We start from the raw sequence: 25,017 nt of genomic DNA, 5'->3' as shown, positions 1-25,017 counted from the left end.
ATGAAGTTTGATTATATAGATTATTAATTTATGGATTTATGTTTATGCATTTAGCAGCACTACCACAGAGGTATTTATATCGGTCTTCAGTAACCTTGTCCTACTGTTGATGAGGACAAGAGCCTCTTCCCCACAACGCTGGCCTGGTGGTTAGGAGGGTGAAAGGGGTGATTCGTCAGAATCTGGAGCCCCCCCTTAAACAAGCAGGCCCCCAAATACCGGTTTGTCACATGTCTGATAGAGGTCTTGCGTGGCTCCGAAACCTTGCTTTCTGCTGCAACGATGTGATCGCTGAATTAAATCTTTGGAATAATTTTTGGCGATCTTGGTGTGCTGGTGACAATAATCTCCCTTTGGCCCCCAAATACCAGTCCCCCTCCATGTGAATGAGTAGAGGTACATAGTACCCCTACTCATTCACCAATAAAAATAGTCAGTAGTAAATAAAAATGCAACAGTTTTTGACAAGCCCTTTCAATAAATATGTCCCCTGATGTACATCCATCATTAAACCTGATGAACGATAGGTCGCTGACCCACTTGAAAAAACCCCCCAAAAAACTCCCGCCGACACCCAACTGCTCTTCTTCTTGCCTCCCGCCTACTGACACTGCCTAAGGACAATACTGGGTGACCCTGTGCCTTTACTTCAGTGCCAGTCAGCAGGAGGCAAGCGATGAAGTGCACAGAAGTAAATTTTTATTTCTTTTTTCATGCAGGTTGACACCTGTTGTTCATCGTGATTTATGATGAACGTACATGGGACAACATTTAATATTTTTTGAATAAAGGACTTGTCAAAATATGTCTTTGCATTTTTATTTTCTATAGAAGTTTCTATAGAAGTTTTTTGGTGAACATACCTTTTATTACATTTTTTATGTTAGCTTTTTTGTTTACATTCTGCTATCAGTAGGGAATCCTCCACTGACAGCAGGGATGAGTCATGGTTAAGGAGAACAGCAGGTGGATCTAAAAACGGATGTGAATTGAAAACAGATGAAAACAGATGTAAAAGCAATAGCGAATGCGGAAGGACCTTTTTGTTTGGTCGGAGAGTGAGTTTTTTGGTCAAAGCGAGCAGCCCTAGTGCCAGGTCAGGCACACAACCACGTAAGGAGCCATTTGGCTGTCTGCTTTTATATTTATTTTTTATTAAAGTCAGTATTACGCTATGGATCCTTTTGTATTATTTTTTCATATCTGCCGCCTGAGTCTGTGAAGGGGGACATATCATCTATCATATCCATATGAGCAGGCATTATCCTGTACAGGCGCTGTTTGACTTACTTTTTAATTAAAGTGGTCAAACGAATCTGGTAAGCAGTTTGGACTTACATCTTCACAACTGGTGTATTGCTGCGTATTTGGTGGAGGGAGTCGCAAGCTTTTCCGATTTGCTACTATATCACAATTAACATTTGTTTCTACACTTGGATCTGCAGAATTTATCTATGTAGAGACACGTTATTGGGACTTTATTTTTTGATTGGTGGTTCACCAATGTCCAGCATATTTTATTCATTGATATTTTTATTTATTGATATTAGATTTGTTTTTGTATATGGTGATTAGATTATTGTTTTAAGTATTTTCTATCAATGCCACTGTTATTGATAATGGTGGATTAATCTTTCACATTTAGATTTCAGAGCGCCCCTTAATTACTGCTACTGAATGGATGATACCCGTGTGAAAGAGGCCAAAATCACACAAAGTGCGTAAGATTTTATATTATTGTTTTAAAGGTGTTTTGTGTACATTTTCACTATGCATTTTGTTTTTTAAAAGTCCAATTATATACAGCATTTATAAGTCAGCCGTAGCTATAGTTGCAAGCATCCACATTTCTAAATGCATATAAATACATGTAATGGCTTTTCAATGGTGCCATTCACACTGCATTTAAGGGTTTACATGTTTTTAGAAAAAAAAATGCTGCGCATCCAAGATCCAAGTAGATACTCTAACACACATCTAAATGTGTAAATGCACCTAAACAAGGCCAAACCTGCTTTAAAGCAAGAATATCTAAAACACAGGAAACAGTCACCTGGGAGAGATAATATGTCTTTATAGCTCCCAGGTGACTTCTCTCTCATTTAAAAATTCTAAATACAGGCGTGCCAGTGTTAATAAGGCCTTATTCATACAGGACAGGTCTCTGACACAGAACATATCGACCTGCCACAAAAACTTACCGTATATACTCGAGTATAAGCCGAGATTTTCAGCCTCTTTTTTGAGGCTGAAAGTGCCCCCCTCGGCTTATACTCGAGTCATCGCCGTCTGACTGCTCGATCAGCGTATCGAGCAGACAGACGGCGGACATACTACAATTTGAAAGCCGCGCCTCCGCCTCCGCCTGTGATAGGCGGAACACTGAATTTCCCAGCAGCCTGTGTTCCGCCTATCACTGACATCGTCTCATCCTCGTCCGTAGTACGAGGATGAGACGATGTCCGTGATAGGCGGAACACAGGCTGCTGGGAAATTCAGTGTTCCGCCTATCACAGGCGAAGGCGGAGGCGGAGGCGCGGCTTTCGAATTGTAGTATGTCCGCCGAGGCGCCGACGAAGAGCGGCGATCCTGGCAAGGCACGGGACGGAGGCAAGGCAAGGCACGGCACGGGACGGGACGGAGGCAAGGCACGACACGGGACGGAGGCAAGGAGGCAAGGCACGGCACGGGACGGAGGCAAGACACGGCACGGGACGGAGGCAAGGAGGCAAGGCACGGGACGGAGGCTCGGGACACAGGTAGGCTGGACACACACACACACACACACACACACACACATGGACACACACACACAGGGATGGATGGATGGAGACACACACACACACAGGGATGGATGGATGGATGGATGGATGGAGACACACACACACAGGGATGGATGGATGGATGGAGACACACACACACAGGGATGGATGGATGGATGGAGACACACACACACAGGGATGGATGGATGGATGGACACACACACACACAGGGATGGATGGATGGATGGACACACACACACACAGGGATGGATGGATGGATGGATGGACACACACACACACACACACAGGGATGGACGGACACACAGGGATGGACGGACACACAGGGACGGACACACACACAGGGATGGACAGGCATGTCTCACCCTCGGCTTATACACGAGTCAATAAGTTTGCCAGTTTTTTTGGGGGTAAATTGGGGGCCTCGGCTTATATTCGGGTCGGCCTATACTCGAGTATATACGGTAGGCCCTTTTTACACTGCATTTTTACCACAATTCAAGGGAATGCCTGTGTAAACTCGAGGTCTATGGACTTCAACTCATATTAGTCGGACCAAAGCAACTTTGAAGTCGGTGCGACTTGAAGTCTCACAGATATGAATGATACTAATTGGAAATCATGGGGTACGACTTGTCATTCGATTTTGCAGTCCGGAGTAGCACAAGTGTGAAAGGGACCTTAATCAGAAGTATCCTTTGATTGGAGCCTTTCAAAGCTACAATTTTAGAGAGATTGTAAGCAAGGCTATTAGCATGTATTCAAGAAACAAAAATTTCAACCACTTCACAAAACTGTGGTTCGCCCATATCTTGAGTATGTCATCCAGTTCTTGTCACTCAGGAAGGATGTGTTAGAATTGGAGCGTGTCCAAAGAATGGTAACAAAGCGAATAGGTGGGCTGAAGGACCTCAGTTATGAGGAGCAACTACAAACATATTAAGCATCTCTTCTCCATGGAGAATAAGTTAAGAGGAGATAGCATAGAGAGGAAACTATTCAGTCTTTTAAAGTGATACTAAAGTCTTGGTTTTTATTTTTTCTGTAAATTAACAAACATGTTATGTTTACCTGCTCTGTGCAGTGGTTTTGCACAGGGCAGCCTGGATCCTCCTCTTCTCGGTCCCTCTTCGGCACTTCAGGCCCCTTCCTATAGTTGAGTGCCCCCACAGCAAGCAGCTTGCTATGGGGCTGCCTGAGCCGAGCCACAGCTCTGTGTCGATTCAGACACAGAGCCGTGGTTTGGACCCACCCCCCTCTCTCCTGATTGGCTAACTGACTTTGATCAATAGCAGTGGCAATGGCACTGCTGCTGTGTCTCAGCCAATCAGGGTGGAGAATCTCAGACGGCCAAGGCAGTTGTGCACATTGCTGGATAGAGATGGGGTTCAGGTAAGTATTAGGGGGGCTGAGGGAGGCTGGCACACAGGTTTTTTTTATCTTAATGCATAGAATTCATTAAGATAAAAACCGTCTGCCTTTACAACCACTTTAGGAAGACATGCCGCCACTCAATGAAGTTGGATGAGAAACGGTCTAACCTTAAACTGCGTAAGGGGTTCTTTACGTTTAGAGATGTAAGGATTTAAAAACTCCCTTCCACAGTTAGTGATGTCAAAAATTGTTTAGATGGGCATCTTAGTGGATGCAATATACAGATTTATGAAAAATGGAAGTAACACATACACATAGGTTGAACCGGATAGATTAATGTTTTTATTCAACATTACCAACTATGTAAATATTAAAATAGTGCTTCCGGTTATATTAGATATAAAAAGAAAGCAAAGATTCACGCTTAAAATTGCATTAAAGCCATCCTGCATACAGTTTACATGTTTCCAGGATCATCATCATGACTGCTCAATGTTTTTTACGCCAATTCAGGGCTCTTTTGGGAGTAACAAAAGCATTCCTATAAGCCAGATATAGAACAGTTTTCAAGTATTTCTTTGAGAGTGACTATGCTTGCCTTTATTTTATCTAACAAAGTAATTCACTACTGGGAATGTGTTTTTCTTCCCTGCAAGCTAAACTGCCATCAGGGGACTTGAAGGTTTTATCCATTAGGTCTGAGAGTGACATGAGAGTGGACCTTTAAAGAAATAACTACAGTAAATGATGTTGGGGAGCTAGTCTCATGTGACATGTTCCACTTAAAGGTCCATTAGTAGCTTTGAGTTACAGTCCACCGACTTTTTTTTTATTTTACTTCTAGCGTTTATTATCCAGGACTACATATACTGTCCTATGATTTTCACTTAACACGTCTGAGTAGCTGATAACATCTTTAACATGAATTCACAAGGTCTGAAGCAAACTAGCTTTCTGTTTACAGTATTGGTGGTGATGTTATTTCATTATTGCGTTCATAAATAGGTTTATCTCCAGAGTTCTTACCGAAAAGCACTACAGTTTTCTGATAAAGGCAAGTCCATGCTGACGGGACTATTGCTGTTTCGTTCACTACTTTCATAGCCAGACTCCATCCTCTGGATGAGACGGGGCTGCTGGTGATCTCCAAGATGAGGAGCGCCACGTCCCATGCCCCAGTTCCTGTATTTCACACATGGATGCATCTCCTTTGAATCAGAGTTGCCGTTCTCTCGTTCACTGACTGGAAATTCCTTGGCTATTTGCATAAAGGGCAAGATAGTAAAGGCAAAATCAAAACAAAAGTTTACTGAAATGTGGTCCCCATTCATTATCCCAGTAATTTTGTGTATGGCGCGATATACAAATAGACAAGACCAGATATCAGGAAAGTGTGCCAACACTAACAGGTGACTGCATTAGTGTAAAAATTACAAATTAGCATAAAAAAAGTATTAAGACTAACATCAAATACTATATATGACTGAATCAGTTAAATTAATAAGATGAGACAGGAGGTTTTTTTTCCCCCCCAAAAAACTCTTTAGCTGACGAAATCCAATTTATAAAAAAACAAAACAAAAACACATAATTACGTGTTTAAAGAATATATATATATATATATATATATATATATATATATATATATATATATATAGATATATATATATCTATATATAAATTTTCACACATTATCCTATAGAACAGGGTTACTGACAGTAGCAAGGAAGCCAGGGTAGAAAAACTTTGGTGAATGTCTCTTGGAGGAAAGCAAACTTTATACAGGAAACCTGAAAGGATAAGTTCACCTTGAACATGTTACACCCATATTTAGGGTGTAAAGCTGGCCATACATGGATAGGAAATAGTTTGAAAAAGCGTTCGATAAGCCTGATCCTATGACTTTAGAAATGTTAATGGGGGCTTTTTTGATTCTAAAAATGCATAGTTTTATGCCAGAAGAAAGACCGGTCATGTCATAATTGTTTTGCATAATCAAACGATTTTCTAAACATTAGTAGGGAAATTGATCGTAAACAGTGCATGCAAGTGCATCGATTGGCAAAAAAATTCCCATTTATGTTGTTAACGATCAATACCATGAGGGTAACAATTTGATACAATGATGGCATTAGCACATTTAGTTGTTCTAAAAATCTTTTCCAAAAAAAACTTACCGCAGTCTTCTGAAAAGGGACTCAGTGGACTATATGTAGGAATGATCCTCTTTTCTGACCTGAATATACTGTCCACATTTAAGGGCTCCCGTTTGGGGCGCCAGGTAGGCCGATACCTACAGGATAAGCCAGACTTTGCCTCATTGCTGTTGTTTTCCAGCTCCCAGTCTCTAGGTTGTACAGCTAAACTGGAGAGTGGCTTAATCTCTGTCTGATCTACAGCACTTCCAACATGATGCAAGCTTTGAGTTGTCTGCGATGCCTGCGATGGTCTGTTGTGAATCATATTGCTAACTGTTGCTTTAAAGTCTCTCAGTCTACTTGAACTGCTGGAAAGTTTCAGTCCAGCTCTTGGAGCCTGCTTCTCCTTCAGCGTTTCACCTAATACAGCAAAAAGCAAAACAAATCAGAAAGCAGCATGTCACAAAAAAAAAAAGAAACACAATGAATGAAAAGAACAGAATAGTAAAGAGTAAGAAGCCTGTTAATACCGCAAAGCAGACCTTCACTATGATAACCTGATGATTGGGATTCATCTCCTTTTCTCCGAGGTCGGCTGGAACTTCGTTTTCGGTCAGTCAAAGGTCCTTTCCTTGAAAAGTGTCGCTGACTACACTCGCTGTCTGTTAGATGCCCTGATCGCAAAAAATAATAAAAAAATAAATAAAAAAAAGTGATCTCATAGCCCAAGAGTCCTTGTAACGAGAACAATTTTAATTGTGAGCCAATTAGCTACAATGTGCTCAGGCACTGTGAAGCAGATGATTTTTCTCTGCCCCATAGGATGGTGGATGAATTCAGGTAAAATGGAAAGGAAACTGTGCTTGAGCAACATCGTATGGACAGGGACTCACTGCCAAATGACAGCAATCATCATTTAGGAGGCTATGTTTTTGGTTGCCAACATTTACATTATAACCAAAGACTATAATTATAACTATGACCTATGACTGTTGTCAACATCATGGCTCTAGCAACTGTACAGCCCTTGTTTTTGGGCACACAGCTGCAGACATGTTTTGGTCCCAGTGTACCACATCAGGATGCAGATGTACCATCAAAGGACCTTAACAATTGAAAAAACCCATATCAAAAGAAACATGGGTATGAAGAATAAAAGTGCATTCCCAGGCAAAAAATTGTTTTAGGTTTAAATAGAGAGATTCACCCCTCCATTTGCAGTGGTGACTGTTATTGCCAAAACAGAAAGTTAGTGAAAACCCAACATTTTAGAGTGTCCCCCAGAACAATAGGCAAGGGACTCAATGGGGATACCTGTTCTGGCAGACAACTATGCATGGAATTTGCATCACTTTTGGTAAATTTCTCTAACTTCCTGTTGCGTCCCTGGGACAGGGTCAAAGAAAAGTTCCTCAATGGTGCCCAGGTAGCAAATAAAAAAAAAATGGCAGGGGTTTCAACCCCTCCATACTCTAAAACCCCCAAAAATGTCTATACATACACTTTAGACCTCTGTCACACAGACTCCGTCAAGCAAATTCACCTGCTCAGCGGAGAATCAGTTACCTGATCCCCACTGAGCAGGCAGATGAGCGGTCCATGTTCGCTCAGCTTATGCAGTGGACATAAACACAGCCTGCTGTTGTCTATGGGGCGGTTGGATGGAAATAGCCCATCTATCCGTTTCTGACTGTCATCTGATGCATTCTGCTGGATGGAACGGATCCCCATTTGTCTGTTTTTGGTGGCCCAGCTCAGATCAGGTGCAGGTTGGTGTAAACGGACACATGTCCATTTACATCTGCTTTTCCATAGAGCAGTGGTCATCAACCCTGTCCTCAGGGCCCACTAACAGGCCAGGTTTGCAAGATAACTGAAATACATCACAGGTGATATAATTCTCTGCTCAGTGATTGCAGTATTCTAGTCTGCATCTCCCCAAGGCAAAACCATAAAACCTGGCCTGTTAGTGGGCCCTGAGGACATGGTTGATGACCACCGCCATAGAGAACAATGGGTCATCAGATCAGGTCTGCTTGAATAACGGACAGGTGGACCCGATCGTTCTGCTCATGTGAAATGGGCCTTAAAGCAGCTTAAATGTAGCAAATACACGAATTATGAGTTGATGTGTTTGCAAAGCAAAACAGACTGAAAAATCCATCAAACGGTAACCAGAATTTGTGTTTGCCAAAAACGTGGCTAACCTGTTATGTCTCATGATTGCATCCATGAGACTGGATTATTTTTTAAAGCTTCTTGATAGCAATTTTTTCTTTTAAATTTAAACTGTTGCAGCATAATTTCTCATTAACCTCATGTCTCAGTTTAGGAGATGTTGGTCTGATATGCTGGAGATCACCATAATAAATGGCTATATAAATCTATCTCAGTTAAACATGCAACCTACTTAGATACCTAAAAAAAAAGAAAAATAGGATTTTTTTTTTTTTTTTTTTTTTTTTAACAGCTTACCTGTAAAATCCTTTTCTTTGAAGTACATCATGGGACACAGAGTCATAGCAGTTACTATATGGGATGTCCCATAGCAATGGCAACTACATGGAGAGAGACACAACAAAAGTAGGGCACCAAGAGACTGGAGGACTTATACTGCAGCCTGTACACTGCACCCAAAGGCGATATCTTCATGACCTTTTACATCTACTTGATGAAATCTGGTAAATGTATGGACTGGAGACCAAGTTGCAGCCTAGTAGTTCTGAGCCATAGAGGCTTGGTGATGCACTGCCCAAGAAGCACCAACAGCCCTGGTAGAGTTCGCTTTAATATGAAAAAGAGGAATTTTCCTCTTTAAACCATAAGCTTGAACAATCACTTGACTAATCCATTTAGAAATAGTAGACTTCGATGCTGCCTGTCCTCTCTTAGGACCTTCTGCCAACACAAACAAAACATCTGTTTTACGAATCTGAGTTGTCACTTTTAAATAGACCTTGAATGCCCTCACCACAACAAGGTTCTCGAAAAAATGAAGGCAGAACCATATCCTGGTTTAAATTAAAACATGATACCACCTTCGGTAGGAAATTAGGATGAGGTCGCAATACAACTTTATCCTTATGAATAATCAAATATGGCTCTTTACAAGAAAGGGCAGCCAACTCCGATACTCTTCTTGCAGAAGATATGGCAACCAAGAAAACTATTTTCCTAGTCAAGAGGACCAAAGGAATGTCTCGAATTGGCTCAAAAAGGCTGCTTTTATAAAGCCAATAGGACTAAATTTAAGTACCAAGGGTTCAGGGGTGATCTAACTGGGGGATTAATCCGCATTACCACCTGAATAAAGTTACAAACCAGAGTGTGAAGCAAGTGGACATTGAAAAAATACAGTTAAGGCCGACACCTGGCCCTTGATAGTACTCAAGGCCAGCTTTATCTCTAATCTCATCTGTAGGAATTCAAGGATCCTACATATGATATTTTCTGGGGTGCCAACCCCTGGATTCACACCAGGAGACATATGCCTTCCAGACTCTATAGTATATGATTCTGGAGACCGGCTTCCTAGCATTAACCACAGTAGGAACTACTGAAGTTGGAAGCCCACGGTCCTTTAGAATGTGGGTCTCAATAGCCAAAACATTAAATTTAGCATTTGCAAGGTAGGATGGAATAACAGACCTTGCGAGAGAAGGTGTGGCCACAGTGGTAGGGTCCAAGGGTCCCCTACCTCCATTTTTATGATGTCTGCAAACAAGATCTCCTGGGCCGCAAGAATCACCTCATTCCCTTCTTGCTTGATCCTGCGAAGAAGCTGCAGAAGCAGCAGAACAGGAGGGAATGAATAGATCAGTGAGAACTGATCCGACGGAAAGACCAAGGCATCTTTTCTACATGCCATTGGATCCCTTGTCCTTAACACAAAGTTGTCGATCTTGTTGTTGAACCTGGACGCAAACAGATCCACATCCGGAACTCCCCATTTTTGACACATTGACAGAAAGATCTTGGGATGAAGGAACCATTCTTCCGGGAACAATGATTGGCGACTTAAGTAGTACGGCTGCCAATTCTCTTTCCCTGGAATGAAAATTTCTGATAAGCAAGGAATGTTGCTTTCTGCCCAAGAAAGAATATGATTCACCTCTCTCTGGGCCACAAGACTTCTCGTGCCCCCTTGGTGATTGATGTAGGCCACTGTTGTGGCATTGTCAGATTGAATCCTGACAGGATAATTCTGTAGTCTGAGCGTCCAGGCCTCCAGGGCCAGGCCTACTGCCTGAATCTCTAGAATATTGATGAGCATGGTCCTCTCTGATATGGACCATTTCCCCTGGACAGATGCTTCTTCCAGGACTGCTCCCCAGCCCAGAAGGATGGCATCTGTTACCACCTTCCAGGTGACTGGTAGAAAGGATTTTGAAGATTCTTGGATATCAACCACCAATTGAGGCGCTGACGCACATTGAGAGATAAATGCATTGGGAAGTCCAGAGCTTGGACCTTCTTGTTCCAAGTAGACAGGATACTGTTTTGTAGCAGTCTTGAATGAAACTGTGCATAAGGAACAGCCTAGAAAGAAGCTACCATCTTTCCCAAACATTTCATGCAAAGTCGAATAGAAGGATTTTTCTTTGTTTTGACCAACTCAATCAGTTCCTTTATGGAACTGATCCTTTCCTCAGGCAGAAACAAGGAGGATTTCCCTAGGTTGAGAACCCAACCTAGGTCTTCCAGGTAGCTGACTGCAGTGACCAAAGTTTGGTTTAAGGGGGCTACGGATTGATCTATCAAGAGTAGATCGTCTAAGTAGGCTAGTATTGTTATACCTTTGGCCCTTAACCTGGCTAAAGGAGGAGCCAGGACCTTTGTAAACGCTCGAGGTGCAGTAGCCAGACCAAAAGGTAGAACTACAAACTGAAAATGAAGATTTTCTACCTCGAAGCGTAGAAATTTCTGATAAGCGGGGGAAAATTGGCACATGGTGATAAGCATCCTTGATGTCGACTGACGCCAGCAGTTCCCCCCCTTGTTGGATGGAGACTACTGATTGTATTGACTCGATGCAAAAGGAACGGTTTTGATGTTTGAGATCTAAAATGGGTAATATACATGGGGGTTGTAGTGTTGCGAGCAGGCGCTCTATTGCTGCTATTAATGCCCAGCGTGATGCTCTAAATGTGTCAAAAAAAGAATGCCTGTGTCACCAAATCTCTTAATACCACCTTTGCTCATGTCCATCCAGCATCATGAAACACAAATGGCGCCTTTTAAAACCTCCCTTCCCACGCTGAACGTTTACAAATTTAAAGGAGACATTCATAAGAAAATATTAAAAATGTCTTAGAAAATTCCACTTACCTTTCCCACCGGATTTCTGTGGTAAATCAACAGACCCAATCTTCACCCTTCACTGAGGGTTCCGTTAAACCTTCAGGAGCTGGGGATCCTCGAGGAAACTCACAATCCTGGACCTGTAATAGCATCCCGCCAGTAAAACTTTATGGCTTTCCTACCAAAAAGTACTGGATTCTGGGGTCCAGCTCTCTAAAAAGAGAAATGTTACAGGCAAGACCTTGTTTCTTCGGATACAAGGCCTGGGTACCATTCAATTCGGCCAAAAAGAGACTCGTGACCAACACCGGCGAAAAAACTGAAATACTCCTAGTAGTGGGAGGGGTTATATAGGAGTGCACTTTTTGTCTTAGGGCATGCCAGTGTCCATCACCTGAAGGTGGCCTATAACCCACATAGTAACTATATGGCTCTGTGCCACATGATGTACGATAAGAAAAAAAAAAAAAACACAGAAAATTCACAGTGAAGGTGAGAATGTGCTGCTGATGAGGCCATAGTTAAACTCAAACTGTTGCTTTGCATCAGTCAACATATGGATTGAAAATCTAGTTGTGCAGAAGATTCTCAATACATCATACATACCCGTATCTCTGCTGCTCTGCGACGCAGCATCGTTCTCAAGGTTGTAGATGACAGTGCCTTGTGAGTCAGAGGAGAAATGGCTCACCACAGACTCATGATGTGAGTGCTTATAGTGACAGCTGTCTGTGGAAGAGTCTGTCCTTGTATCACTGGAGATAGATGGCTCCCTGCCTAATGGAGAATACAGAGATCACAGCAATTTAGAAGAAAAAAAAGATTTCACATATCTTACGTTTAGCTCAGAAAAAGGCTACCAACAGGCACATTAGTTAAATTATAAAAAAAATGGAGCAAAGAAAGTAATAAGAAATAAGAAATCTAACAAGTTGCCTTGGGCATGAGCTCAGATGAGCAAGAACATTCTATGTGCTGCCAAACTCTCATAAGGGACTTGAGAAAAAAAAAGTACAAGTGTCAGAAAGTAAACATCCTTTACCTGTAAGCATACTAAAGCATATTTAGGAAGTGAGAAAAAGTAGCTGCATTAAAGCAAGCCTACTTTCAAAAAAATAAAAAATTATTTTTTTAAATTCTTGCCATAAGATTAAAAAAATGGTTACAGAAGCACTAAAATATTTACTTTCACTGAGGTCACAAATGGCTGGTCACAATATAAAAGCCAAGACATTGGTCATTTAGTTACTAGTCATTTGGTCAAACCAAGGTCAACAACCTTGGATTGATGTTTAGAGAGAGGCAGCCTGTTTGAAGATCTGCCCAAGTACCAATCACAATAAAAGAAACTGCCTTGTGTGGGCACTCACAGTACAAATCATCTATTGCAAAATCTTTTGGGCACTATTATGTTATGGCTTTTTACTTCTTAAACATGGCCGCTGCATTATTTTGCGACCTAGTCACTAAGCTCTCTATTCTAAGCCATAGTCTATAGTAATATGGCGGCCGTGCCTAGTATGATCTTTGAGAACATGGCCACATGTAATTCCCTATTGAGTTATCCTTGCGAAGATGGTTGCCAAGTATTGGTTCTCCATAGGCTTCAACAAAATGGCCACCATCCCTTTAGATTCAATGATGTATATAAGGACTGCCTGTCAACCCGGCTGTTTCCCCTGAGGAAGTCGCGTGACCGTGACAAAATGCGTAGGGCAGAGCCGAGGTAGACGCAGACCAGAAATGACATATAAAGGAAGTTTGTACCAGTATTTTCTCACACCTTCAATGCAATGTTAAAGTGCTTTTCATTTTAAATAAATTATTCATTTACTTCAACTACTACTCTATGGGAGATTCTTTATAGGTTTTCTTGTAAGACGAGCAAGGCAGCATGGCCGCATTAATTCTAAAGAAATGTAAATGGACGGCATCCTTTAACAACATACACATATTTTGCACAGATTATTAAAAGTCACTAGGTATTTAGACAGCAGCGCAGCACTTTTTCCAGTATCATATTAATATAAAACTTTTTTTTAACCTACTGCAGCAGACCTTTTAACTTAACGCTACAGTATAGCAATTATCTAAATCAATGCTTATTATGTCTTGCACAGGGCTTCCAAAGTGCTGTGAGTACTAATATATAAACATACTGGATCCATTGGAACAGGTTTACAATTCCCAGACGAGGGTAAAGCCATTTTTAGATTGGACACTCAGTAAGTCACTGCATCTTGCTGTGCTCCTTGCAGTGAACCTCCCACCATCCCCCCTCCACTTTTCTTTTCTCTGTCTACCCTCTATTCCCCTACCCCTTCTCTACCACATTCCCACCTTGTCTTTGAGTTCTCACAATACTTACCTGCTTCCCAAATTAAAGGAAAAATATTCTGTCCTATTCATTTCAACGGTTTTTGTGAGGTTCTGGTCCACATTAGTTCAGTTCTATGTTGGTCTCTTCCCTGGTAACTGACTAGGTGATTGCATTCTCGGTCTGGATGTCTATGCATTTTGTGGTTTTATGTACTTGTTTATTTTTACTATGACCATAGTTTTCCTCTATACTGTACTGTACATGAGTGTTTTTTTTTTTTTTTGCATCTTATTAACCTACTAATGTAGGACATTTTAATTAATGAATTTGCAAAAAATATAAATAAATGATATACACACACACACACACATTTGAATATCATCAAAAAGTTAATTTATTTCAGTTCAAAAAGTGAAACACATATATTATATGTATTCATTACACACAGAGTTATATATTCAAGCACTTCTTTCTTTTAATTTTGATGATTATGGCTTACAGCTAGTGAAAACCCTAAATTCTGTATCTCAGAAAATTTAAATATTGTGAAAAAAGTTTAATATTGTAGACTCATGGTGTCACACTCTAATCAGCCAATTGACTCAAAACACCTGTGAAGGTTTCCTGAGCCTTTAAATGGCCTCTCAGACTGGTTCAGTAGGTTACACAATCATGGAGAAGACTGCTGATTTGACAGTTGTCCAGAATACAATCATTGAATCTTGCCTCAAGAAGGATAAGGCCCCTTTCACACGTGCGGACAGTATGTCCGTATTTCATCCATCCATTTTCAGATGAAATACGGACATACATGCATCCCTATGGGATAGCGGGTGTCAGCGGATGAACATCCGCTGACACCCGATATCATCCGTCTCCGATATGGTCCGATTCTGCAGACGGAGGAAAATCCTATTTTTCTATTCGTCTGCAGAGTGGATCGGATGAACACGGACAGATGGTCCGTGTTTATCCGATCCCCCATAGAGGAGAGCGGAGATCTGGCAGTGTGCAGGGACCACCCTGTCATCTGCCGGCTCAGCGGGGATCAACAGAGCGATCCCCACTGAGCATTCACTGGGCGAATCATTACGGATATGTCCCGTGTGAAAGGAGCCTAAGTCACAAAAGGTCATTGCTAAAGAAGCTGGCTGTTCAAAGAGTGCTGCATCCAAGAATATTAATGGAAAGTTGACTGGAAGGAAAAAATGTGGTAGAAAAAGGTGCACAATCAACAGGGATAACCATAGCCTTGAGAGGATTGTGAAGCAAAGGCCATTCAAGAATTTTGAGGGAGATTCACAAGAAGTGGACTATGGCTGGTGTGAGTGCTGCAAGAGCGACCGCACACACACACACACACACACACAAATGTATCTAGGACATAGCCCACAACTGTCGTATTCCTTGTGTCAAGCCACTCCTGAACCAGAGACAACGTCAGAAGCGTCTTACCTGGGCTACGGAGAAAGAGGACTTGACTGTTTGCCAGTGGTCCAAAGTTTTGTTTTTGGATGTATATACATTTGCATTTCATTTGGAAATCAAGGTCTGAGAGTCTTGAGGAAGAGTGGAGTGGTACAGAATCCAAGTTGCAGGAAGTCCAGTGTGATGTTTCCACAGTCAGTGATGATTTGGGGAGTCATGTCATCTGCTGGTGTTGGTCCACTGTTTTGTCAAGTCCAAAGTCAGCGCAGCCCTCTACCAGGAAATGCTAGAGCACTTCATGCTTTCCTCTGCTGACCAGCTTACTGTAGATGGCAATTTCATTTTTCCGCAGGACTTGGCACCTGCCTACACTGCCAAAAGTACCAACTCCTGATTTAATGTTCATGGCATCATCATGTTTGATTGGCCAGCACACTTGCCTGACCTAAACTCCATGGAGAATCTGTGGGGTATTGTCTAAAGGAAGATGAGAGACACCAGACCCAACAATGCAGACAAGCTGAGGCCCTTATCAAAAGCAACTTGGGCTTCCATAACACCTTAGCAGTGCCACAGGCAGATTGCCTCCATGCCAAGCCACATTGATGCAGTAATTCATACAAAAGCCCAGACCAAGTATTGAGTGCATACTATACTGTACATGGACATACTTTTCAGTAAGCCAACATTTCTGTATTGATATTTTTTAATGGTCCTATGCAATATTAAAATTTTCCGAGATACTGACTTTTGGGCTTTCATTAGCTGTAACCCATAATCATTAAAATAAAGAAATATATCGCTCTGTGGGTAATGAATCTATATATTATGAGTTTCAGTTTTTTTATTTAATTACCGAAATAAATTAAAGTGGTTGATAAGCCACAGTGTCTTGTTACAATCTCGTCTATTATAGTAAATGATGTGGCCCCAGTGTATGCGTTTTGTAAAAAAATAAGCCCCTGTATACCTCATCTTATAGCGCCCCTGGGCGCTCATATGATAGACCGTCATCTGCTGATGTCAGCCAGGAGGAGGAGAGGAGAGAGGCAGCCAGTCACGTGAACGGTGCTATGAATAAGGTATACATTGGCTTATTTTTTACAAAAGCTTTACACTGGGACACTTTTACTATACCAGACGAGATTAACAGACACTATTTTAGCAGCAGAAGGGGAGGGCCGGGGAGCGTATCGGAGCTCACAGGCAGGGAAGAAGGGGGGAGAGGACAGAGGAGAGCAGCGGATGATGGAGGCACGTAAACTGACCACGGTGTCAGGACTCAGCGACCATGATAAACCATGGTCAGTTTACAGGGGGGAGGGCAGAACCAGGCAGGATTGGTCAGGTATTTCAGGTAATACAAGGGGCCAAAATGACACAGCACTAGCACTCTACTGTCTAACACGTGTAACAGGAACAGAACCTATATTTTTTTTTTAGGGCTACAAATACTAACTTTTTGATGATATTCTAATTTCCAGGATGTGATGTATATGGCACTTATATGCATATAAACGTATCAGCAGCTGAGGCTATCCTGTCTGTAATTTCAATGAACTGAACAAATTATAACTGGGCAAATAACAATTGTGCTGATATTTTACTAAACATAAGAGGGGGAACCCAGGAAAACCTTGTTGTTTGTGGAACCAAAAATAGCAAATAAAAAAAAATAGCACTGCTCTGAAGACCCCAATTTTCCAGTCACGGGAGTATTGTGTGTTGGCCGAGGGAGCCTGTCCCCGATTCATGCCCCATCCCTGTAACTAAATGAAGGCTGCACTCTGATGAAAATACATATAAAGCTTTATTCAGCCAAAGCAAGCATGCATACTGGAAGTCCCCACCTGAGAAAGGCACCTCAAGGATCAAATCTGCTGGTTCAGCAGGGACCGGCCCAAGATTCGATCCATCTATAATCATTGTGTTCTCCCAGCAGTAACAGCTCCCCGCGCTTCGATCTGTACAGTCTACAACCAGCTTTAGAAAGGACATTTCAAAAGGCAGGAACTTCCAGCACACTTGCTTTGGCAGAATAAAGCATTGGAGTGCAGCCCTTAGTTTGTTAAAAAAATAAAAATAATTATATATATATATATATATATATATATATATATATATATACACACACACACACACACACACACACACATTATATATATATATATATATATATATATATAGATATATATAAAAACAATGTCTTTGTACACGAAAAGCCTGACTCATAACACCTAGAAGTAATATTAGCCCTGGGTTAGACCCAACTAGTTTATGGTTACTGTGCTCAGATAAACACATACCTGAATCCTCACTGTCATAACAAGTTCTGCTGTACTGTCGCAAATCCATCTGAGACAACATGTCAGGTACAGTTACTGGCGTTCCCCTGGGATCAGCATATAGTAGCAGTAGTGGTTGGTAGTGACCTTTAATACACTTTGTAACAACATCTTTCCACTTTGGACCAATCTGAAGGAAAAAGGAAAATCACATGATAAAAAATTATATTTAATTTGCAGTATAGTGTAAAGTCTTTTTTTGCATATGCATATATATATATATATATATATATATATATATATATATATATATATATACACAACACACACATAAAAAGTATCTGAACCCCTTGACGTTAACTTGTGTTTGCAGTCATTTTCCATAAAATTAGATCTGATCCAAGTAACAATAGACAAACAATTCTAATTTCTCATGTTTTTATTGAACACACACATTAAAAACATTCACAGTGCTGGAGGAAATTTTAAGTGAACCCTTGGTCTAGCTGGTCAAACCTCCTGTGGCAGCCATGATTTCAAGCAAGTGCTTTTGGTAGCTCTGGATCAGACCTGCACATTTAGGAGTAATTTTTGACCATTCCTCTTTACAAAACTGCTTCAGCTCAGACATTTTTGTAGATTAGTGTAAATAGCTCTCTTGAGATAATTCCACAGCATCTCTATAGGGTTAAGGCCTGGGCTCTGACTGGGCCACTCCAAAAAGGAGAATTTTGTTTTTCTGAAGCCAGTCTGTGGTGGATTTACTTCAATGCTCGAGGTCATTGTCCTGCTGCATTACCAAACTTCTACTGAGGTGCACCTGGCAGACAGCCACCCTGACATTATCCTATAGGATATTTCGGGAATTAATTTTCAACTCAATGAAGGCAAGTGGTCCAGGTCCTGGGGCAGCAAAGCAAGCCCGAATGAGGAGCTTCCCTTTACTATACTTCACCATTGGGATTATGTTTTTGACGTTAGTAAGCTGTACCTTTTTTTGCATCATACAAAGTGATGAGTATTTTACCAAACAGTTCAACTTTTCTTTCATCAGTCCACAAAACATTTTCCAAGTGGCATTGGAGTTTGCCAAGGTGCTCTTTGGCAAACTTCAGGCATTCAGCAATGTTTTTGTTTTTTGAAAGCAGTGGTTTCCTCCATGGTATTCTGCCATGTACACCCTGTCTGTTTGAAGACTTACCGTATTTATCTGCGTATAACATGCACTTTTTTCCCCTTAAAATTAGGGGGAAATCGTGGGTGCATGTTATACGCCAATCCCTGACGATTGTGAGCCTGTGGGCGGCTTTCGGACACCTTCGGCCGTTCTCGGCGGCTTTTGCTTTCGGCCATTCTAAGGACAAGTAACGTACATAATTTGGTGCAGGAAAATATATTAGGCTGCATACCTAAATGCCCACGTATTCATTAAGGTTTATTAAGAAATTCTTGAAAGCAAATTCTTGAAGGAAATTTGTATTTGAAGTGTGTAGAAATCAATTTTCTCCATCTAGAGAAATAGTTTCATGCCACCAAACAGCCATTTTAAGAAAATGGACTTTTAAAGTGGTTGTAAACCCATGGGGGGAGGGGGGGGGGAGCAACCTGCAAGGCAAAGGCATAATGAGCTAGTATGCATAGCATGCTAGCTCATTATGAATAACTTACCTGAGAACGAAGCCCCCGAAGCGTCCTCTGTCTTCATGTCTGCCGCTGCCATGGATCCCGGAGTGACTTCCGGGTCTCGCTGCTCTGGTGCTGTGATTCGCCGGAGCAGCGATGATGTCACTCCCACGCATGCACACGGGAGCCGACACTCGCGGCATATCGCCGTGATCTGCGGCCTGCCCAGTGCGCCTGCATGCGCCATAGACAGCGGTGGCTGTCTTTTTGGAAATATCTCCTAAACCGTATAGGTTTAGGAGATATTTCTTGGACCTACAGGGTCCTAAAGGTCTTTTAGCTCATTAATTCATTTAGGTTCTCTGTAATAAAGTTTATTTTATATGCTGTCCAACTCCATTAAAAGAGAAGTATGGGTTTGTGGGTTTTTCCTCCATGATACTTACCTCGGTGGATGCAGCATCGTTCTGATGCTGTATCTGTCCCCTTGGCGTCTCTACACTGAGAACCGAGTGACTGAACACTGCCGATTGCTCAATTATCACAGCTTCTCGAGCAGAGAGCTGCTGACTGTCAATCAGCAGTACTCCGCTCTCTCGCTCATTGGAGCGCTGAGCTGTGGAGGGTCAGGGAGTGGCCATCTCAGGCTCTGAGAGCCTGAGACGGGTGTTAGTCCAGGCACCTGATGGATCCAGACTCCCACTGTCAGGATGATTTCTGTGGACTGATTTCTGTGACTTCAGTCTGCTCTCTGCTGAAAACGGGTCAAAGAAGTACACAGGATTGCACACCTGTGACCCGTAGGAGAAGTTTAGCCAAACGAGCTTTGGCTATAATTCTCCTTTAACCACTTCAGTCCTGGAAGATTTTGCTGCTGAATGACCGGGCCATTTTTTGCAATTCGGCACTGTGTCACTTTAACTGACAATTGAGCAGTCGTACAGTGCTGTACCCAAACAAACTTGACGTCCTTTTTTTCCCCACAAATAGAGCTTTCTTTTGGTGGTATTTGATCACCTCTATGGTTTTATTTTTTGTGATATAAACAAAAAGAGCGACAATTATGGGAAAAAAAGCAATATTTTTTTACTTTTTGCTATAATAAATATCCCCCAAAAATATGTACAAAAAAAAAAATTTAAAAAAAGTTTCCTCAGTTTAGGTCGATATGTATTCTTCTACATATTTTTGGATGCCGAGGTGCATCTGTGGACATCGGTCGGCAAGCAGTTAAACACACAAGTTAGGACAATAATGCTTAACCCATGACACTCCTGATCTTCCTCAGAGGTGAAGATGAATTTTTAGTAGTACTTTCTTCTACTCCATTCACTAAATTATGAGTGTAAACTTAACAGAATGAGGAAGTTTAGTACTGTTTCTATCTTGTCATTAGAATTACAATATCCACGAATACCACTGGTATTGGTAACCATAACTAATTCTTACCTGCAATCTTTAGATTAACATACCTCAGAATAATGCCCTGTGCCAAGAGAAGGTTAATCTATACTCCATTATACAGCAGCTTAGGCTTCTAATTCTGAGATTTTAATGAAAACTATAAAAAGAGTGACCCATCTAGAGCAGTTGAGGTATGCAAATTGGTTGCCTATTATATAGCAAGTTAATAACCAACTTACTCATTTGCTCTTTAACACTGATTTTCAGGCAATTGAAACAAGAAGGAAGGAACGTTACATGATGTGGGTTGGGAGGGTGTATGCAATGTGAGTGGATGTGCAGCGTCTTGGCTCTTAAAATATATCCTGCTTGGTTATCCTTTATTGGGTCTGGCAGCACCCTGAATCTGAGTGACTATAACCGCTAATGTGCTCTGTCACCACACTGAATCTGTGCAACAGTGGCCTTTGGACTGCTGCTTCTCCCCTGAATTACAGTTAGGTCCATATATTTGGACACAGGCACAATCTTCATACTCTTGGCTCTGTATGCCACCAGAATAAAATTAAAATGAAACAATCCAATTTGAAGTGCAGACCTTCAGCTTTATTTCAAGGGGTTGAACATAAATATCAAGTACAAATTTTAGGAACTGCAACCATTTTTATACACAGTCCACCCCCCTCCCCCCTCAATTTTTTTTGTAATTGGACAAATGAATAAATCATCATAAAATCATAAATGAAATGTTAATTTTTAATATTTTGTTGAGAATCCTTTACTGGCATGACTGTCTGAAGTCTGGAAGCCATGGGCATTACTAAAGACTGGGTTTCCTCCTTTCTGATGCTTTGCCAGGCTCTAATTGCAGCTGTCTTCAGTTGTTTTGTGGGTCTTTCTGCCTTTAGTTTTGCCTTCAGAAAGTGATATGCATGCTCAATTGGGTGATTGACTGCCATTGCAGAATATTCCACTTCTTTTCCTTTAAAAGCTGTTTCACTTGCACGGACAGCTCCTTTGAATGCATGATGTAGGTTCACAATAGATTCCAAATGCAAATACCACACTTCGAATCTACTGCAGACCTTTTACCTGTCTAACTGATGAAGAATTAATGAAGGAGTAGTCCACACCTGGCCATGAAACAGCTTTTGATTCAATTGTCCAATTACTTTTGGTCCCTTGAAAAGGGGAAGGGCGGCTATTCTTAGAGCTGCAATTCCTAAACCCTTCCTCAGATTTGGACGTAGATAACCTTAAATTAAACCTGAAGTAAACCTTACTTCTGTAATTAGCCATTATATAATTATGGCCTCTTTCACACGGGGCGGATCAGTAAAGATCCGCCCAGTGATGATCCGCTCGCTCAGCGGGGATCGCTCCGTTGTCCCCGCTGAGCCGGCTGCGGACAGGGCGGTCTCCGCACACTGTGCGGGGACCGCCCTGTCAGCTCTCCGCTCTCCTCTATGGGGATCGGACGAGCACGGACCGTGTGTCCGTGTTCATCCGATCCGCTCTGCAGACGGACAGAAAAATAGGATTTTCCTCCGTCTGCAGAATCGGACATTTGCGGAGGTGGACAATAGCGGGTGTCTGCGGATGCTCATCCGCAGACACCCGCTATCCCATAGGGATGAATGTATGGCCCGTATTTCATCCGCAAACGGATGGATGAAATACGGACATACCATCCGCATGTGTGAAAGGGGCCTATAGCTTGAATATGTTTTGGTAAACACCTGGAAAAAAAAATAGAATTGTGCCTGTGTCCAAAAATAGATGGCTCTAACTGCATGTCCCTTATCTTTGGGTGGCTGCTTCTGTGCAGACTGAGAGGTCGAAGAAAAGTAGAGTGGAAGTACATGCCCAAAAGAGTTTACTGCATGGCATCGCAGACATACTGAATGGAAAATCTCAGGGAGGGAAGTGGATAGCAGCCAGGTGAGCAGCTTAGTGATGGACAAATATTGGGCATATTGTAAGGTGCTGTGCGATGCAAGAACCAGCGTAATTTCGCTTCCCACATCGCTTCTCTCTGAGAACACCCATGCGATCAGTTTCCAGTGCAGGGGTAAAAAAAAAAAAAACCCTGCACCTTTTTTGTGCAAATCAAATGCAATTTCAGGCATACAAACTGTATGGCTTACCTCGCATTGCACAGACATCACATGTGATCTGCACCGCAATGCAGGTGCGAATCACATGCAAGGTTTGTGTTCGCTATAGTGTGAACCCAGGTTTAGAGCGATATTAATCCTGTGTTATAATAATAATCTTATGAAACTGACACTGTGGCAACTCCATCTGGAACCCCTGGCCTCCTCTTCTGGTGCTGGGAGATCGTTGGGGGCCACAAAAGATATACATGTCCAAATAACCAAACAAGCAGTTCAAAACTGGAACGTGGGCTGGACTTTTATCTGCCTAACTGAAGCCTGATATACACCTTATCCAAAAGAAAGAAAAAAAGCGACATGGAAGATGTGGTACATCTTTTGAATAAAGAAATGCAAGGTTTTAAGGCAAAAACTAATGATAATACATTATTGAATAATATTTAGAACTGATTATGTAGAAAAAACATTAACATTGGCGTTCCAGAAAAAAACGAAGGGAGTAACATAACTAAATATAGTAAAATATCTTCAATCAGTCTTTGGAAGAGACATTTTTTTTTTTAGTAGTAGAGAGGTCACACGGGGTCCCAGCCCGGCACCCTTCATCTGGAGGATTGCCTAGATCAATTTTAGTCTTCCTGTTTAATTATCAGGACAATTATTCTATGAAAAGAACGCGGCCTTGAGAACATTTTAATAAACGGAGCGAAAATCTAATTGTATCCGGAATTTTCCTCAGAAATGCAGAGAAAACGTTCCAAGTTTCGAGAGATTAAAAAGGACTGCAAACGCTGAATTCACCATATGCTATGTTTTTTCTGGCATGGCAGAGGGTTTCTCTCAAGCAAGAAACCCATTTGTTTGATACACTGGCTGATGCAACTTCCTGAATTGATAGAAAATAGGATTTTTATGACAGCTTACTTGTAAAATCCTTTACTTCGAGTACATCGCGTAACAAAGAGCACCACAATAATTACTATGTGGGTTATAGGCCACCTTCAGGTGATGGACAATGGCATACCCTAAACAGGAAGTTGCCTCCCTATATAACCCCTTTTCCAGACAGTAATCACAGGCAGTGAGACATTGCCCTAATGCGCGGCTGCAGAGATCGGGAAATGTCTCACTGCACGTGGACCATGTGAAGACGCCTGAGCTCCTCCCTAGTGCTAAGCAACAAAGGTAAAAAAAAACAAGCGCATCCACTGCTGAGCTGAGCAATAAATGCTGCCAATAATGGTCAGCCTGATGCTTGAGCAAAATGTATCATTGAGAATGCCTGTATACACCAGCTTACATGCCACCCAAACCACTGCTGTGTCTCCTCTGTCAGTCAGATGCTTTCCTGACTGAAGCCTTTAAGGACTGAGCCATGTGAAAAACATGTATGCTTAAACCTCATACCGGCCACCGTGCTAAGCCACGCCCCTCATTCCCATCCCTAGGAACGCCCTTTGAGAGTTTAAAATGAGATTCCCGCTCGTGGGCGTTTACAGCGCTGTTCGGGATCTTGGCGGCAGGGGAAAGGAGGCGGCAATGCAAAGCCCTGGAGGGAGAAAGCCATCCAAACCCTAGAGGGAGGAAGCCAGACCGCCCGCTGTCCAAGCACCGGTCCTTGGGGGGGGGGGGGACACTTACATGCTCCTGCCATGGGGAGACCCCCAGTAACCCCCCTGACCTTCATTACTAGTGGCTGCGACCATCCTGGGGAAGTATGCAAAGGTATTTGCTGACAGAGTGTATGCAGAGAGACATGGATCGGGTATGCTCACGACACTCTCTAGTGGTGGTTTGCAGGCATAACAATAATAGGATTTTTGTACTCACCGTAAAACCATTTTCTCTAATTCACCGACCGACATAGCTCCTCTCTGTAACTACATGGGTTGTATAGTCTGCCATTAGGAGAAACTAGGCAAAATTGTTACACAATACACAGAACTTTAATCCCACCCCAGGGGGCGGGCCCCGTGCTATCAACCCTCCTCCTGCTGCTAGCAGCTTCAGTACGTCAACAAGCAGTATAACGTAGAAAAAAGGAGGGGTGGGTGCTGGGTCGGTCGGTGAATTACGCAGAAAAGGATTTTACGGTGAGTACAAAAATTCTATTTTCTCTTATATTCGCCGACCGATACAGCTCCTCTCTGTAACTACATGGGACGTCCCCAAGCAGTGCCAAACAAGGGGTGGGAAAAACAGCATTAAAAACTTCATCCACCATGGCAAGTGGGAACTAGTGAAACT

The 25,017-nt window shown here is 42.1% G+C and overlaps 1 protein-coding gene across 5 annotated transcripts in view; it reads right to left on the bottom strand.

Annotated features, from left to right (window-relative positions):
• USP54 (ubiquitin specific peptidase 54) overlaps positions 1–25,017 on the bottom strand; it is a 260,296-nt gene that overhangs the window by 41,409 nt on the left and 193,870 nt on the right. For 4 of the 5 annotated variants that reach the window (XM_077454554.1, XM_077454558.1, XM_077454555.1 and 1 more), the window contains exons 10-14: positions 17,648–17,816; positions 12,200–12,370; positions 6,823–6,966; positions 6,332–6,712; positions 5,181–5,412 (exon numbers count right to left, since the gene is read on the bottom strand). In XM_077454554.1, coding sequence (XP_077310680.1) covers positions 5,181–5,412; positions 6,332–6,712; positions 6,823–6,966; positions 12,200–12,370; positions 17,648–17,816 — 1,097 coding nt within the window. The remainder of the gene's footprint in view (positions 1–5,180; positions 5,413–6,331; positions 6,713–6,822; positions 6,967–12,199; positions 12,371–17,647; positions 17,817–25,017) is intronic. The other variant, XM_077454557.1, reaches the window with a different exon arrangement.

This window comes from Lithobates pipiens, unplaced genomic scaffold (assembly GCF_037356315.1).
Source record: "Lithobates pipiens isolate NorthernLeopardFrog02 unplaced genomic scaffold, aLitPip1_a1.2 Scaffold_25, whole genome shotgun sequence".
Lineage (NCBI taxonomy): Eukaryota > Metazoa > Chordata > Amphibia > Anura > Ranidae > Lithobates > Lithobates pipiens.
Note: the sequence above shows the minus strand (reverse complement) of the source record. Positions and strands in the feature narration are given on the sequence as shown.